Source organism: Pongo abelii, chromosome 1 (genome assembly GCF_028885655.2).
Source record: "Pongo abelii isolate AG06213 chromosome 1, NHGRI_mPonAbe1-v2.0_pri, whole genome shotgun sequence".
In the NCBI taxonomy this organism is placed as follows: Eukaryota; Metazoa; Chordata; class Mammalia; order Primates; family Hominidae; genus Pongo; species Pongo abelii.
The window spans coordinates 171,863,464-171,881,328 of record NC_071985.2 but is presented as its reverse complement, the minus strand read 5'-3'; the positions used below and the strand labels follow the sequence as shown (position 1 = coordinate 171,881,328).

The 17,865-nt window shown below is 37.5% G+C and overlaps 1 protein-coding gene across 1 annotated transcript in view; it reads left to right on the top strand.

Annotated features, from left to right (window-relative positions):
- NFIA (nuclear factor I A) overlaps positions 1-17,865 on the top strand; it is a gene marked incomplete at its 5' end in the record, with an annotated part of 375,871 nt that overhangs the window by 181,311 nt on the left and 176,695 nt on the right. Inside the window, 1 exon segment of the mRNA NM_001133303.1 lies at positions 13,735-13,800. Coding sequence (NP_001126775.1) covers positions 13,735-13,800 — 66 coding nt within the window.

The following is a 17,865-nucleotide window of genomic DNA, read 5'->3' as shown; positions in this document are numbered from 1 at the left end:
AAGTCAAGACAAGCCTGGCCAACATAGCCCTGTCTCTACTAAAAATACAAAAATTAGTCGGGCATGACAACATGCACCTGGAGTCCCAGCTACTCAGGAGGCTGAGGCAGGAGTATCGCTTGAACCAGGGAGGCGGAAGTTGCAGTGAGCAGAGATCACACCACTGTACTCCAGCCTGGGCGGCAGAGTGGGACTCTGACTAAAAAAAAAAAAAAAAGTGTAAACTTTTATAAATGATACAGAGTTGAATGAATGGAATTCTTGGTGAACATGATGAGCTATCTCAAGACTGAATAATGCTTTGCACACAGTAGGTGATAACAAATGTTTGAGGCACTGACGTAAACAAGCTTCCTCCTCCTAAGAAAGGTTAATCAATAGTCATTCTTTAGAGTGAGGGATCCATGCTGATTTTTGAAAAGTGAATCAGAGTAAAAGTTGCAATCGCCCTCTTGGACTTTTTGATGATCAGCTATTGAAATAGCACCTATGTTAGAGAGAGTCCTCCCAGCAAACATGATTTTGTATTAAAATACATCCAGATGACAAACAAGAAGCTTTTAGAAAAAAAGAATTTGACTGAGCATGGTGACTCACGCCTATAATCCCAGCACTTCGGGAGGCTGAGGCAGGTGGATTGCTTGAGCTCAGGAGTTCAGGACCAGCCTAGCCAACGTGGTGAAACCCCATCTCTACTAAAAAATACAAAAAAAAAAAAAGAGCTGGGCGTGGTGGTGGGCGCCTGTAATCCCAGCTACTCAGGAGGCTGAGACGGGAGAATTGCCATAACCCAGGAGGTGAAGGTTGCAGTGAGCCGAGATCGCACCATTGCACTCCAGCCTGGGCGATAAGAGCAAAACTCCACCTTACAAAAAAAAAAGAATTTCCCAAAGGTAGTTTATTTGGCAAATCCCACACAAACTATTAGTAGTCCTTATACGAAGACAATTTAATTTTAGGATTATTACTAAGCGAATTACTCACAAATACTGAGTTACTGAGATGGAAAATATTTTTATCTCCCCCCAGTGTAACTACAGACAAGAATGTAGATACTGTACTTAGGTGAAAAATGACAGATAGAATGAACTTTAGGTGAAGGCGAGAGCACAGAAGCTCAATGGTACTGAGCTGGGTTTGAGTGGGTGGGACCTCATGACTGGTTACTGATCTTTGAAAGCGTTTCGGGATTTTAAAGCTATGTAAGCGAATTCACGTGTTTTAGTTACCTAGGTTTGTTTTTTCCTTGTTATATAGGATGTTTGCAGTTTTCCCATTTGTATCAACTCATACATTTTTGAAGTTTTGTAATTCAGTATAGCTTTGGTTATAGATTAAAGTTCACTGGAAAATCACTGACTAATCCTTTTAGCATGTTCCACTGTTCTATAGTATAAAGATACACAGAACTTGATGGCTTCCAAGTGTGGTTCAAACATCCAAAGCACTCGAGATTAGCACCATGTGAAGAAATTTTAAAATATTGTACTGCAATTAATTTTAAATAACTTAGCACTGCATATGTCAGGGAGAAAGCCATGATAGAATTCAAACAGAAGCTCCTATAAGTGAAATGATTCACTTACATCATTTAAATAATTTCATCTCTCATAAAGACATAGAAGCAAAATATATGCCTATTTCCACTTAGGAAAGGCTTGGGTGAATTTCTGAAGAATCAGATATTACCTGAGGTTTATTATAATATGGGAAGTCGGTGGAGCATTTATTGGTTACCAAATGATTAACTCCCTATATTCATGTGTATTTGTTATAGGTTCAAAAACCAAGTTATTACAGAAAAGTTATTGTCAATGTGGAAATTGAAAACACGTTATTTTAATAATATAATGTAGAGAAGGTATATCTAAGATATATATTTAAGTATTATCCTAAATTCTAGGACCTAGATTAAATTCTTTGAGGTTATCTTTTTAGTAGCTCCTGAAACACAAAGTTTTCTGGAAGACCCGATGGGTCAAGATATAAAGAAAAAAACTTTGTTTATGGCCTTCTGTGGTCAGGGGTTAGCCAAGTCACTGAAAATAAACATTTGCAACTGTTAGTGGGCTATTTGCGGTCATTTATAAAGTATAGAAAACACAGTTTATGACTTGCAGTGATTATTGCACTCATGTTATTTCTAATTGCACTTATGATCAGCAGCAAATAAGCAAATATCACTCAGTGCCTTTTGATGAAATGAGAGTCTTAGCCTTGAATGCAGCCAAACACCAACAGCTCAATTGCTAGTGATCTGTTTCAAACGTAGAACTCTGGGGCTGGAAAGAACCTTTACTGAACACCTAACCCCCACCTTCATCTATAGATACTCTGGCCTGGAGAGGTAAGAATTTACATATCCAAGGGAAAATGGGTGATTTACGACCAGAAAGTAGACCTCCTGACTCCCATAGAGACCGTTCTTACCACATGAAACATACCATCTTCCAGTCATAGAGTCTCCCCCAAACCAGAAAGAACACCCCAAACACCTATTGACCTTTCCCAAGAGAGACCCTATTGTATTTTATGGCTCTGAAAGAGCTGATTTTTTTTCTTTCTGTCTTTCTTTTTTATTTTATTTTATTTTTATTTTTGAGACAGAGTTTCACTCTGTGTCCCAGGCTGGAGTGCAGTGGCACGATCTCAGCTCACTGCATCTTCTGTCTGGGTTTAAGCCATCCTCCCGGCTTCAAGCAATTCTCCTGCCTCAGCCTCCCAAGGGATTACAGGCATGCTCCACCACGCCCAGCTAATTTTTGTATTTTTAGTAGAGACGGGGTTTCTCCATATTGGCCAGGCTGGTCTCAAACTCCTGACCTCAGGTGATCTGCCCACCTCGGCCTCCCAAAGTGCTGGGATTACAGGCATGAGCCACTGTACCTGGCCTGAAAAAGCTATTTTTTCATCTTTGTATTTACATTCCATTTCAACAAACATGTGTTAGTATCTATATGTTCCAGGCATGGTGCTATCTGCCAGTAAAAATGAGACAGAAAATTAAATAGCATGATGCTTTAACCAGTCTATATACTTCAGAAAACCTGCTTCCAAGCAGTGAGCAGTTAGAGAATTATAGCCACTCGTAATTTACAAGGCACTGTAAATCATGCCATTCAGTCCTGGTAGTCTGTAGAGTCGGGTATTTGGAATGAGTCAGTTGAGGTTCAGGGAGGTAAAGGGGCTTGCCCAATTCCTCAAAGCTAATAAAAATAGCCAAGATGGGACTCAAACCCAGGTTTTCTTTTATTGTGCCTTTTGCGTTTTTTCACTATACCATAGCTACTTCTGCTAGAACTGTCATTTCTATTAAAGGGAGGATACCAGGCCTAATTCAGAATAACATTCTGTACCATCTATGAAATTGTTTCTAAGGAGAAAAGTCTGATTAAAAAAAAATATTTTTATACTTTAGGCTGGGTGCCATGGCTCACGCCTGTAATCCCAGCACTTTGGGAAGCTGAGGTGGGTGGATCACCTGAGGTCAGTAGTTCGAGACCAGCCTGGCCAACATGGTAAAACCCTGTCTCTACCAAAAAACACAAAAATTAGCTGGGCGTGGTGGCAGCACCTGTAATCCCAGCTACTTGGGAGGCTGAGGCAGGAGAATCACTTGAACTCAGGAGGTGGAGGGTGCAGTGAGCTGAGATTGCACCATTGCACTCCAGCCTGGGCAACAAAGGGAGACTTCGTCTCAAGAAAAAAAATTGGATACTTTACACCATTTCCAGCAATGCTAGTTATGCAGTAATAGCTTCATATTTCACTTTAAAAAAGATTCTGCCTAAACCTCTTTATCTCACTAGAAGAGCTAACCCTAACCACTGCCACCGCCAGTTAGTATCAGGGCTGCTGTAAATTGTTCCAAGGGTACATTTAGTGTTATTGATTGCTGCTAATAGTAAAAGAATAAAAGCAATTATGAATGTACACAACAACTTGTTGCTCTACCCCAGTTTCACCAGGAGATAGGATTTAGTCAAGAGGGGATGTCACAGAATCTTTATCCTGATTAGGAGCTTTTTGAGGGGAGGGACCTTGCCTTTTTTCATTTTGTATCTCCAGGTATACAGGGTGAAAGGCACCATAGTAGATGCCGAGTGGATGAATGAATGAATGAATGAATGAATGAATGAGATGGATAGGCCCAAAGACAACTAAATCAAAAAAGAACCTGTGTTGTTTCAGAGGAGAATGATCCAGTATCATTTCCCCTTTGGGTAGGAGTAGTGGTATGAATATTGCTATGACTGCAGAATCCCAGACTTGTCTAGAATCTCTAGTTATAGCTTTCCTCAGCAGTGGGATTCACCAACACACTGAAATAACCTGTCTATGGCAAAACTCCATAGACAATCCTGTTTTCTCAAATGCTTCAAGGGGAAAAGAAATTCCTTATTTACCCAACCACAGAATCTTCAACCTTCTCATTAAGGCTTCTGCATTTTTTAGGCAAATTGTTACTGTGCCATTCTTACTCCTATCCTTTCACAGAATTATTTTCTGATTATGGATATGACAAGACCCAGTTGATTTTTTCAGAGTTTAGTCATTTATTCTGTGGTTTCAAATCTCTTCTACCATGTTATCTTCCTGCCCCCCTACTCCCCTGCCCCCACCCCCCGACACCAATTCTTAATTCCCTTTCTTCCTTTTTTTCTCACCAGGAAGGGATATGTCACAGTAAACCCTACCACCTTGTCATCCAGAATTTCTAGGGAGCCTTAGTTCTGAGGGTCTTCTTCTTGAGGCCTTAACCTTACTTTTAGACAGTTGTCATTATCTTTGTCTAAAGGTCATAGCTAAATTGAATAAAAGGAAAGCTGTGTTTTCCTGTCGATGCACAAAGGCAGTATTGACTTCCCTAATCCAGTTTGCTGAGGGGTGAGAGAATTAAATTAGATATCTAAGCACAGAAATTGAGAGGCTTTGAAAACAAAGATAAGGAGACAAGACTGTATTTTCCCTTTTCCTGGGAGCTCTGGGCTCAAGATTTTGCAGGTGTGTCATCTGATCCATGGCTTGCATCGATCAAAACTGTGCCAATGCATATTTAATTAGCAAGGGGACCCTGGATGCATTATAGCCATCATCCCTATATTGAATGGACTGTCAGACTCTCCGCACACTTCTCCACCCCCACCGTCCCCTGAACCCGTGCCCCCTCCCTTGCCTCGTTGTTTGGGAAGCTTCTGCATTTTGTCTGAGCAGCTAAAAAGTTTCTTTGTTTTTAGCTGCTGATGCATACAGTGCCACTGAGGAGAATACAAACAAGTAGAGTCCTAAAGTGTTTATTTTGTCTAGGAAGACAAGCTAAACCAATTTGATTCCTTCGGTAAGATTTTCAAACCCTGTAGAAAACCGACAAGAAAAACAAAAAGAAAATGAATACACTGTTCAACTCTTCACGTATAGAATTTTTTTTTAAAAAAAAAGAATTGGTTATATTAGGATTAAAAAAAGACTTGGGACAAATATTTTAATAGTAGAATTAAAGAATACTATTATGATAGAAAGTATTTTATTTTAAAAGCTCTGTTTTGATACTTAAATAAGACATTTGTTGTTGGCAAATATTTTATTGATCAGTCTAATTTGCCTGATGCAATTCACCATTCTGACATGAATCTGTCATTACCATTAGGGAATCCAATGCCTGTACAAAAGTTATTTATGATAGAAGGTGACAAACAGTTAGAGCTGGATGTATTTTTTTAAAAGTTTCCAAGGTTTTGTGGGTGTTTCTGTTGGTGAGAATTCTTAAAGTGCAGGAGGTTTGGAGTTTTGCCACAGATAGGTTATTTCATGGGATTATGGTCACTGTTCATTTTCACACAGGTTCCAAAGCCTGAATATCCAGACAGTGTTGTCTGATAAACAGATGTAATGCACCAAGTCTGCTTAGAATAAAGAGCAACAGACTGTGAGCACATGTTTAGGACTCATTTAAACTCATCAGCATAGTCTAGCTCATAGTTCTCTGTCTCTAGTCTACTTTTGAGGTAGCTTCTTGCTGGTAAAGTAACAAGGAATTATTTTTTCTCTGCTACAATTTGCTGCAGAGACTCATGGGAAATTCATTTGCATACATCTTGTTACAAAGACTGACTACTTCCTGGCTTAGACAAAGTGTTGCCTGATAAACAGACTTAACACACAAATGTCTGTCTGGAATAAACAACGGCAAGCTGAGATTTACATTTCCATTATCAAAGATAATCTCTTTCCCAGTATATGAGAATTAAGAACCTGTTCTTTAAAACCAGGTCTGTGCTCCTAATGTTTTATACTAGAATCACATCATGTGTCGGTTGGGGTTGATTTTTACAAAGAAACAAAAAACTTGTTGGGATGTGAAGATCTGTAGGGCAGAGGTAAATGTACATTTTGGGGGGCCTTTATGAGTTTCAAAACCAGGTTTTCTTGCTTTATTTTATTTGAACCACACAACATCCTGTTAAGTTAGGCAAAATGATCAGTAGTGTCTCCCTTTTACAGATGAAGAAACTGAGATCCAGCACAGTTAAATTATATAGCTGAGTGAGGTTTCTAGGACACCATCTTTTTACCATTTCATACTCCTTTCAATGGTGGAATATGAATGCAAGAAAATTAGTACTTTAAGGTGCTACCTGGACTTAAATAGCATGTTTACACTTGATAGAGGGCATTTTATTATTTCATTAAAATTTTGTGCAGACATCCGGGTACATGAAAATAATGCATGTAGATTATAACTCAATTATGCTTCATTTTCATTTGAAGCATGTATTTTATAGTAGGAAAGAATACAGGGACATTTTCTACATTAAGTAGTATATAGATGGCTGTATGAGTAATCTTCAAGTGTATATCATTCTGTTGAAGAACTCCAAGAACCTAGTGTTATGGTTAATTTTGATTGTGAAAAAAGTGACTAAACGGGGGAATTAAGCACAATTCTGCTATGCAATAATGTTGCAGGGATGGCTTTTTAAGCAGGTCTTTGTTTACATGGGAGTGGGTAGGTGATCCGGTAGACTCAATAACTTGAGTTCTGAATTAATCAGCAGGCACCACTGTGAACACAGAGCCTCTTATGGGGAAAACAAAATTCAAAATGATTACCTAGACATTTTAGTTTAGTTTAGTCAAAGGGTCTTGTCAAAGAAAATGTGAGAAGTTACAAACTTAGTCAAAGTATCATGTTTGCCTGTCTTTTATAATCACCAGCTTCTTAGCATTGACTTCATTTATAACATCACTGAAAAAGCTGATCATTACTTGAAATTCAGCCTCATGCGAAGATTGAAGGTTTAATGATTGAGTCATTTTGTCATTACTTTCAGAGTGACTGAATTTGTCATTTTTAAAGCTTAGAAATGATCCTCCTCTCACTGTCATAACACAACAATAGTTATGCCATTTCATTTTTTTCTCAACGTGTTAGAACTGTGTATCATTCTGCAACCTCCTCGTGCATGTAGAAAAATAACACATTGATGAGTAGGTGATAAGGCAGTTGACTCACTCTTCAACTTAAACAGTCTTATCATCGTACACAGTACCGACTAAACAGATGGGCCCTGGAATACCAACATTAATGAAATACCAGAAAAATTGAATTTCTGTAAATTTAATATTTCACAAACTCGTGGCCAGAAAGGCATTACAAAAAGAAAAGTTTTGAGAAAGAAAATGGTAGTAACCTAGATTATGTAACAATCTTAAGTAGGCCTTGACAATGCAGTACAGGGGAGTGACTAAGGGGTGGATCTCCAGAGCAGCTGGCAGCCCCCAGGGTGGTCTGGTGGAGGGAGCCCTTCCAAGTGGCTGCTGCAGGAACACAGACCTTGCTCCCTGTCTGAATCAAGAGTAGAGGAGATGAGGACCAATGTGTGCAAACTAGCCTGGTCCTTTTGGAGCTAGGAGTTCCCCTGCACCCCGCTGCCACAGCTCCCCATCTCCCTTCGATAAAGGACTTACTCTGCATACATTAATTACTGCAGTTACCATGTACATATATCTAGACAAACACTCAATTCTAGCTTGCTGGGAAAGTTATAAAGATCAAATTTTGTATTTAAAATCCAGTAATGATAAGATTTCTCATTTAAAGAACCACAGAGTGTTTCCATTTTTAAAGCTTAAGAAAACTTTTATGGTATGACTCACCCATAATTTATCTGTTTTAGGAACTAGGTTATAGTACGTTAATTTTTCATTAAACGGGCCACAGTTGTGTACATTAATTGACCTTAAATATTAGTTTGGTTATTCACTGAGCTTAAAAGAATTTATTCATTCTCTGGAAATGCTAATAATAATTGCATATTTTCGGTGGTCCGGATTTAGTAATAGTGTTACAGATTTCTGTTTGTTCTTAACCAGACCGTGATGGATAATATTATATTTAGCTGATGGTGTTGTATTCATCAATGTTTACCCTTAAGCTACAAATTGTATATACATAGGTACACCTGTACGCTGACATTCTACATTCTCAAATAAGGTTTTTCAAATATTTTCTTCACACTTCAGTCTTTAAGGTCACGGTCATACTGGAAAAAATAGATAATTTTCCTAAATATTACAAAGCATTACAATAATAATTTCTTTTATAACTGCAGCTGTGAGACTAATAAGCAAAATGTGACTATTATAGCTGTTTGATTTTCTGGATTTTGTTAATGTAATAAATTTATGGTACTGGCTGATCAAAACAGAGTAATTTTAAAAATTATGTTACTCATAAGAACAGAATTATTTCCCTATTACAACCTTATAGATGTAGAAAAATGAATTCCTTGGCCTGACTCTTTTGCAGAGTACTTATCTTCCCAAACCCTCAAAAACTAAAACTTACCTAAATTTTGAACATCTTTAAGGTCTACAATTGTAGGGGGTAACCGCTTATTACACTCAGAGTGTAATCATCCTTACTCCTTACTTTCTTTTACCTCAGAAATGTTCCTAACTCTTCATTTATTTGCAGGAAAGTATTCACTGCTGTCCTTGCCTTTTAGTTTTTATACTACAAACAACTCTAGCTCATGAGTGGAATTTTCACTTTATTTCTTTCACTAATATTTTTGGGTTTGGATGCCTTCTGGTTTCTTCATACCGTCTTTTAATTTGGGAGATTTAAAACTGGACATAAAATTCTAACAAAGGCTCTTCAGACTTCATCTTTAGCCAAATCATTATGCATGTAGGGAGGCTGAAACTTCGGCTATATTATTTTTCTAGTGGAACCAGAATTTGTGCTTTTATGGTCCATAGACTTTGGTTGCTATCATGTTGACGGACCAGGAATGACATTGGTTTGTTTTAGGGTAGGAAGGGTTCCTCACCAGTATGTCCGCTTTTCCTTTATCAAGCAATTCACAACAGCAGTTGTGAGGATTTTGAGGCAGTCTACAGGCACCAGAATATGGTGTGGGTTTCTCTAATCTTTGTAATTTTTAAATGTGTGAAATATTCCTCCATCATTCATCATTTTAACCTGTATACATTTCTGGAGGGCCTCGTATGTGTCAGATAACGGCTTCAGCTCAGCCTCTGTGCTGCGTGGCCAGTGGATCATAGGAGGTGATTGTCTGCAATTTCTAAACACTGTGTAAGATTTCCAAACCACTCACAAACCAGAGGGATATGCCTTATATTCCCTTGCCAGGTCTCAAGAAGCAAGGCATCAAGCAGAGATAAAGGACTTTTTGCCCTCCTTTCTCATCTTAGAAGTCCCACTCCCCTTTCAGGTGTAAGCTTAGCATATTTTTCAGTCACTGACAGTGGTTCAGTATTAGAAAGCTGAACAACAATTGAAATTTCATCTCTTCAGTTCAGCAGTTATTGAACTCCTTGGCTGGGCCAGGCACCCTGTGGAAAGTACTGGGGATAAGAGAAGAGTAGGAAGGAACTCCTTTCTTTAGAAGCTGACATTCTCAGATGGTTTAAACTCACCTTACTATAGCATAATATTAATCACACTGTAAGAGATATATTTGCAATGAAAGACGGACTGGAGAGGACAAAGTGTTTACTTCTAGGTGAAAGGGAAGATTTAGCAATATTCTATCTTTGTTTCTTGCCTAAAGAGCATAAAATACATGGAGGAGATATTTATGTTTTTGCCTCATTCATTTTACCATACTAACATGTTTTTGTCATTCCTCACCTTTCCCCAAAGGAATACTGAAGTTTCATTCTGAAGGGGAGTAGACCTGAGGTTTGAGGAGCCGAATATGTGTACATGTAGCAAATCCAGTACAAGGTTTCCGTTCTTGCATTGTACAAGCGCTTGGAAGCAGAGACTAATATGTAGGCATTAGGATTTATTTTATTCCTTTCCCTAGTGATTACGTTGACAGTGAACTATCTTTGTCTGAGTACTCCACCAATATAGCTGTAGGCGCCATAAAACTGCATAGATGGATGGCTACCAGTTCAATTAAGAGTTCTTAACCTAGCCTCCCATATGCAAACCCTGTCTATTTTAGGTTTAAATTTCTGCTCATAAATTTTTTAAAAACCCAAAGAAACATTGCTTTTCAAGGTTAGGTTGAAGTCTAAGTTTCCTTAAACAAAAAGCAAATCCCTAGATAGGGAAAAAAAATTGATAACCCTAATGTACTTCCTTATAAGAGCATTTCCAACCCTATCCTTTAAACACAGTGTAAGTAATATTCTCTTCATTGTAATATACAAATCTTCTGGCTTTCAACCAGTAAGCCAGAGAAACTCACTGGTATGGGAGACTCAGATACAAGAAGAACATCCAGTTCTATGCAGTTGGGTTTGTTTTCTGAGGTTCCTAATTATTTAAGGTGGTAGAAATCAATCAACCACGTGATATTTGTCCAAAAGAGTAAGATACAAAGTTACCTTGGCTTCTGACAGGTGTCTATGGAGTATATAAAGGAGAAAAGTAAATTAATTGTTAACCTTCTTGATAGTGTTTTAATGCAAATGTTTGAGAAAGAGATCTTTCATTTGTATCAATTATGCATGGGTAGAAATTAATTTGTAATTTTGGTCATCTGGTTGGCTCCACACTTAACAGCATCAGTGACCTTTTGCAATACCAGAAAGAGTGTCCATGCGTCCTCAGCAGAGAATAGCACTAAGACTGAGTAGTTTTGCTCCTTCTTGGCTGAAAAAGAAAATGGTATTGAACGGCCGAGGGTAGAAAATAATTATTGAAGTTTTGAGATCATATACATTTTCTTGTAGATCTTTGGCTTTGCCTGCCCCTTAGCAGGATGGTGCATTTTAGTATGCGGTCCTCGGATGGATAGCAGTGTCTCCAGCTTTTGAATAAAACTAGAAAAATTAAATTCCGTTTTCAGTTTGGCTAGATGCCTTCTCCAGTGTTTGTATCTGAGCTTTCACGAGAATGCGGCCGCCCCTTGCAGACCAACTCTGAGCATTTTCTTGCCACTCACTCCTTTGCTGTTGGTTTGCTTATTTTTCTGTGGTTTGGAATTTTAAACTTTCTTTGAACATACCTAATATTCATCTTTTATTGTTGTTCATGTTTTCTATTATTATGCTATGTATCTGTAAAGGTAGGTGACAAACCAAATATAAACAAAAAGTGAAAAGAAGAAAGAAGTCCGCTTTCAGATTATATAAAAAAAAATTCGGGTCTTTCCTGATCCCTTTTGGCTTTAATATTCATGGATAAATATCAGAAAAGTAATTGGCTATTGTATATCTAATAATTGAGATAAAACTATTTTCCATTTATTCATAGAGAAGTGATTAATTATAAAGATATTACACATAGAAGTAGCACATGGATAGAGATGTATGTTTGCTAGTATTATTCCAAAGAAAATATTATGTTTGGCAAAATTTTATGTATCTGTTTCGGGACATGATCAAGAATTTTAATTTTCCCTAAAACAAAATTAGATATTTTGCTTTCATTTTAGTTATAGAAGTTAATGGTTTAAGATTTTCCAGAACAAAAACAATGGAGGCATGTCTTTCTCCTAAAATACATTGAATTCAAAATATTTAATGTGTAATTTCTAATGGCAAAATTATAGGCTTGTTTCCTAGAAGAAAAAGAAGGTAGTCATGCTGTATTTTTTAATTGTTTGTGATATATATAATATTAATTTATGTAGTTAAAATTTTAAATATGGGTCAGTGTAAATTTGTTTGCATTTCTAATTTTTAGTCCAGGTTTTGTATTTTTGTAGTTTATTCTGACGGATTTCTTTAAAGGTTTTTGGCATATAATAATACATTTTGTTTGTGTCTTCTCTGTGGCAATTGTTACAGAACGATAAAAGCTGTCATTTTGCCAGACCCAAATAAAAATTCACTTTTTAGCATCTTCTGTTATTTAAACCTTTGAATCAACATAGAATTTTTGCCACAGTTACCAGGTTAAGATTATCTGAAAATTTTAAAATAGGTATTTTTTGTTATTGCACTTTCTTATAATTAAAATCTTCGTTTGCTTAAAAGCAGGGAGTCTTTTAAAGTAATAAATTAGCATTTCTAGACCTAAGGTCACTAGTAGTGCCACTTCTTTCTGCAGCATCTCCAAGAAAGAGAAGGGTGATGCTATAACTCAGTTGCTATAGAAGTAATATTTTCTGTTTAATCACAGTTAAGTGTCATGACCTTTTGACCTTACATTAAACTTGCAGAAATGTGGTTAAATTTCAGGCAGCTAATTCTAAACCTGTGAAGTCAAGTTGAAGTTAGGATTCAAGCTCTCCACAGATACAGAGGTTTTGTTGAAAAAAAATTTTTGTGTTTGCTTTTAAACAATGTTGTAAACGACTTCAAGTCTCAGAAAACGCTTTATTTTTATATCAAAATTTTTCCCCTTGAAACATTTTGCCTGTTTTTTCTCTCCTCTCCCCAAAAACTGTACCATAAATATGCTTGTTTCTAATTTTGTGAAATTCTTTTGATCTAAGTTAATTTTATCTAATTTAAAAATTAAGTTACTTTGATTTTCAATTATTTCATTTAGAAATTAAGTTAATCAAATTCCTTTTTTAGTTTGAAAATATGATTATATTTTTTAAATTAAAAAATGTTTAATTCTATAGAGGTGTACAAAAATCTGTTTTTGCAAACAAGTCCTTTTAGGATCTCCAAATGCATCAGTATAAGAAAAAAATAATTCTTATAAAGTAGGGGAAACTTGTACCTTCAGAAAGACTTCTTTGAGTTATGCAGTTATTTCAAGAAAATGTGATGGAATATTAGGACTCTAGTATTTAATGGTGTTAGTCTGCATAGTCTGTTGCTGGAATGCAGAGCTAAATATCAACAGAACTTGTTACTGTTGTTTGGGTTGCTTTTATATACCAGCTTCAAAATATGTTTTGACACTTTATTATGTTCTGAATCAAGCTTCAGATGTGTGTAATGAAGGATGAAGTCTTTATCAGACTCGAGTGTGTAAATAGTGGAGAAGAGCAGTTTGGAAATGGTCTCCCTAAGAGAATGGTTGCTGAAGAGCTTCAAGTTGTGATCTGGCAAAAGCCGATGCCACTGTAGGTGTCAGTAAACCGGAGCGTCCTCTCTAAAGGCACAGGCTGCTGCTGCATTTCCCTCTCTTTCTTTTCTCTTTCCATCTTTTCTTTTTTTCATGTCTCATGTCATTTCTGTAATGTTCCCATTCTTAGTTTATAGGTTGAACCTTTTGAGAAAGTCTGGCACCTCTGATCCACTTTCCCTTGCAGACCCTGTAATTTTTGGCTGTATTTTTATGTTTTTCAGATTCAAGTCAATCTGAAAGTCCCAGCCAGCCAAGTGACGCTGACATTAAGGACCAGCCAGAAAATGGTAAGTTTAGCTTGGGACTCTAACTGCTGCTCTCAGAGTCCACAGCAGCCAGCAGGCCGACTAAGTGTGAGGATTTGTGGGCCTACTCGATAAGTAGCCCACAGTAGGAACAACTCCAAAGACTCGGAAAAACTCAAGTAGATTACTTTTAATAGGGCAACTTCTTGTTCTCGGGATCACCCCAGCAGCCTCAGGACCCCCTGGCCCTAAACACTATTAGGGTGCCCATGAGAACCTGAATTCCCAAGAAAGTTGATTACCCAATTAAACTGTGAGAAGTGGGGTTAATTTACCAAATCAGATTTTCTTTAATAGCATTAAGTGAGGAGTCATGGCTTTTTCATTTCATTTTAGTTCTTTAATGTGGCAAATGCCCCATGATCATCTTCACTAGTGATTTAAGATCATTCATTCACAAGCAGTTTTAAGCCTTTTGGGAGCTCAACACTTTGCCAATTCCTTTAAGAAAAAAAAAAAAAATCTATGCTTTGAAGGATTTTTCTACCTTAAATTGTCTAAAATAAAATAGTGAGGATACAGGACAGCATTAAATTCCACTGCTGCATAAATATCTAAATTTTCTGTTGCAGATGCTTTATTAAAATAAAACATACATTATATATGAATATCATAGTATCTGGTAAAATTTGAATTTGTGGCAGGCACTACAAGTATGAAAAATATTGTCATGGGTTGGAATTTTATATTGAATAAAACTATCAGTTTCAATAAAAACAGAGACTTCAGTGAACTAGCAGTACCTATCATATACCAAACATTGTGTTAGATACTTTCACAGATATCATCTCATAAAATTCCAAAATGTTCTTCTTTGCTGATAGCACTGAGGACTCTAGTGGAATGCTTTACCTTTGAAGGGCCTGTGGGGAGAATATGCCATTGTGATTAAAAGCTCAGGCTGTGGGCTGGGCGTGGTGGCTTACACCTGTAATCCCAGCACTTTGGGAGGCTGAGGCTGGCAGATCACGAGGTCAGGAGTTCAAGACCAGCCTGGCCAACATGGTGAAACCATGTCTCTACTAAAAATAGAAAAATTAGCCGGTCGTAGTGGCATGTGCCTGTAACCCCAGCTACTTGGGAGGCTTAGGCAGGAGAATTGCTTGAACCTGGGAGGCAGAAGTTGCAGTGAGCCGAGGTTGCGCCATTGCACTCTAGTTCTGGGCAACAGAGCAGAACTCCATCTCAGGGGAGGCGGGGCAGCGGAAGCTCAGGCTGTGACCTGCATTCAAATTCTGCCTCTACTATTTCTTACCTGTGTGATACTGAATAGGTTATTTAACCTCTCAGAGTATTGATATATTCCTCTAAAACAGGGTAATAATATTACCTGTTTGTTGAAGAGATAATATGTGTAATGTGCTTATCATAGTATCTTTCATAGAGTTTATGCTTTGAAAATGTCAGCTGTGGTTCATTATGACTTTTATTATTTTTCTTGTCAATATAATTCTATCATACTTTGTTTTTCACCCACTTTGAATGACCCCATTGCTTGAGTCTCTTCCTTTTGTTGTTCTGTACATTGTTCCATGTTGATCTCCATCCAATCTTTTGGAAAAGATAGGCAAATGGAATTATGTTGGTATTGTGGGGTGAAGGATCAAGTTTACCACATTAGCTATCCTATCACTAATTTTTCAGAATATGTTTCATTTCCTACCCATGAGAAATTTGATTACATTGCTGGATTCTAGCATTAAATATGGACTGCCTGGCAATTCCTCTCCTCATCCTGGTATTTTGGTGATATTTTCTTTATCAAAGTTGTCTTTTTAAAGCAGGCAGTTAAAAAAAAAAAAAAGAACTCTGGAGGTTTGTTTTTAGTGTCATATACAGCTACATCTTATTTTTTGTTGACATTTTAAAGAGTGGTATTTATAGACTAGTTTCGTTCTTTATTTTCCACTTGACTTGCCGGTGATGCCTTCAAAGTTTCACTTTTTTCTACATATTGTATTTGTGCATAATCTCCCTAAAGATGTCTCCAGAGGTATAATTTTATTTTCATCTTCAAAAATGTGTGGACTGTACGGGTGTGTAGTTCGCGTATTTAGGTCTGGCCGCCCCTCTAGCAGGCCTGCGATTCATCTGTCTTCATAAAATGGCCAACAAGCTGTTCACATGCAAATATAAATTGAGAGCATGAGAGGCCTGGCATGCCTTTCTGGAGCTGCCTGCAATCCCAATATTGTGTGTTTCCCATTCCAGAAAGCAACCAGGATTGAGCCTGGATTTTTTGGCCAAAGGCAGAGAGATACTAGCCAAGTTCACTTTTAACCTCAGATCACTTGATGCTACTACCTCAAGGATTTACGCTATCATTTTGGGGAAATCATGTGAGTTCAAAGAAAGAAAGTATAAATATCTAGGAGATAAAGTAATAAATTCCTATCTTTTCAGTTTTCTATTTGTTTCAAAGAAAAAGTAGTAGAAGCTGGCTTATCTTAGCCCCAGTTGAAGAATTATCAGCCTACTCAGTTTTCTGCCTCTTGTCAATCTCAGATGAAGTTAGTGGAGGAAAAATGATTTTTCTCTTTTCCTTAAAGACACATAATCCCAAAAGGAATAAATGAAGATTCAGGGCTTGGTATTTACATGCATTAGATAAGGTTCTACTCTCTGGTGTTGAGTTGATCAAGAGAACGGTTCCTCTTTTTCATTACCTCAGGATATGAAGATGAATTCCTGAGAGGTTTTTGTGTGTTTCGTTTTTGTTTTGAAAGAGGGAACTCTCATAGGTGTATCAACAAAGCTCTAAGAAATTTTGGAATCTTGCTGATTGAAGAAGTAACAGACTTGATTCTTCAAATAAAATGGGAACTCATTACTTCACATATATGTATGTGTGTGTGTGTATATATATGTATGTTTGTATATATGCGAAAAAATAATATTCTTTTTATCCTAACTCTTGAGAAAGGTAATGGGAAACGAATGGTATTTCCCTAGTAAACCATGGAGAATGAATAGACAAATGGTAACACGCTGTTTCATCCCAAACCGTAAACTGGGCCATGTAACTTTACATAAAGTGGATGCAGCTGTTTCTTCCCTGTCCAACTAGTCTGTTTTTTCTGTGGAATTTTTGCTTTCTTTTCTTGTACTCCCTTAAGACTCAACTGTAAAAGAAAACAAATCTTTGTCCAATTAGAGCATTAGATGGGAATTTTGAAGGAATTATCTGAAGCCCAGTGATAAAACATCAGAAGCTCTGAAACTCAAAATTGGTATAATATAATGGGTAAAAACTCTGCCTCTGGAGTCAAAAAGACCTGAGTTCAAATTAAATAATAGCTGAGTGACTGAGTAAGGTATGCCCCAATCTCAGTTTTCTTACCAGTAAAACAGAAATACTAAAAGGAGGCCAGGTGCAGTGGCTCACGCCTGTAATCCCAGCACTTTGGGAGGCTGAGGTGAGTCAATCACTTGAGGTCAGGAGTTCGAAACCAGCCTGGCTGACATGGTGCCCGTCTCTACTAAAAATACAAAAATTAGCCAGGCATAGTGGTGCATGCCTGTAATCCCACTACTCGGGAGGCTGAGGCAGGAGACGATCTTGAATCCTGGCAGCAGAGGTTGTAGTGAGCCAAGATAGCGCCACTTTGTCCAGCCTGGGTGACAGAGCAAGACTCCATCTCAAAAAAAAAAAAAAGAAAAGAAAAGAAAAGAAATAAAATACTAAAAGGACGTATCTCATGAGTGTTAAACTCAGAATATGCATACAAAATAGCATTCTGCCTGGTTCACAGTAAGGACTCAAAGGAAAGTTACCATTACTACCTTCCAGTTAAAGCTTGTCGTATTTACAACGGGTACTTATATTCAAGAGGTCCAAAGCTGGGAGCCTTGGAGTGGAAGCGGATGGCGTCAGAAATATACCAAGACTTTTAGAGACATCTTTAGTGGGTACTTACCCTGCTCTGAAATGTCAGACATAGGTTTCCCAAATCCCCACAATCCCCACAGTGCCATGTCTGTTTTCCCGTTTTGTTTTATCCTCACAATCTGTTCATCTCCCATGAGTTTGAGAACCAGGGAATTGCA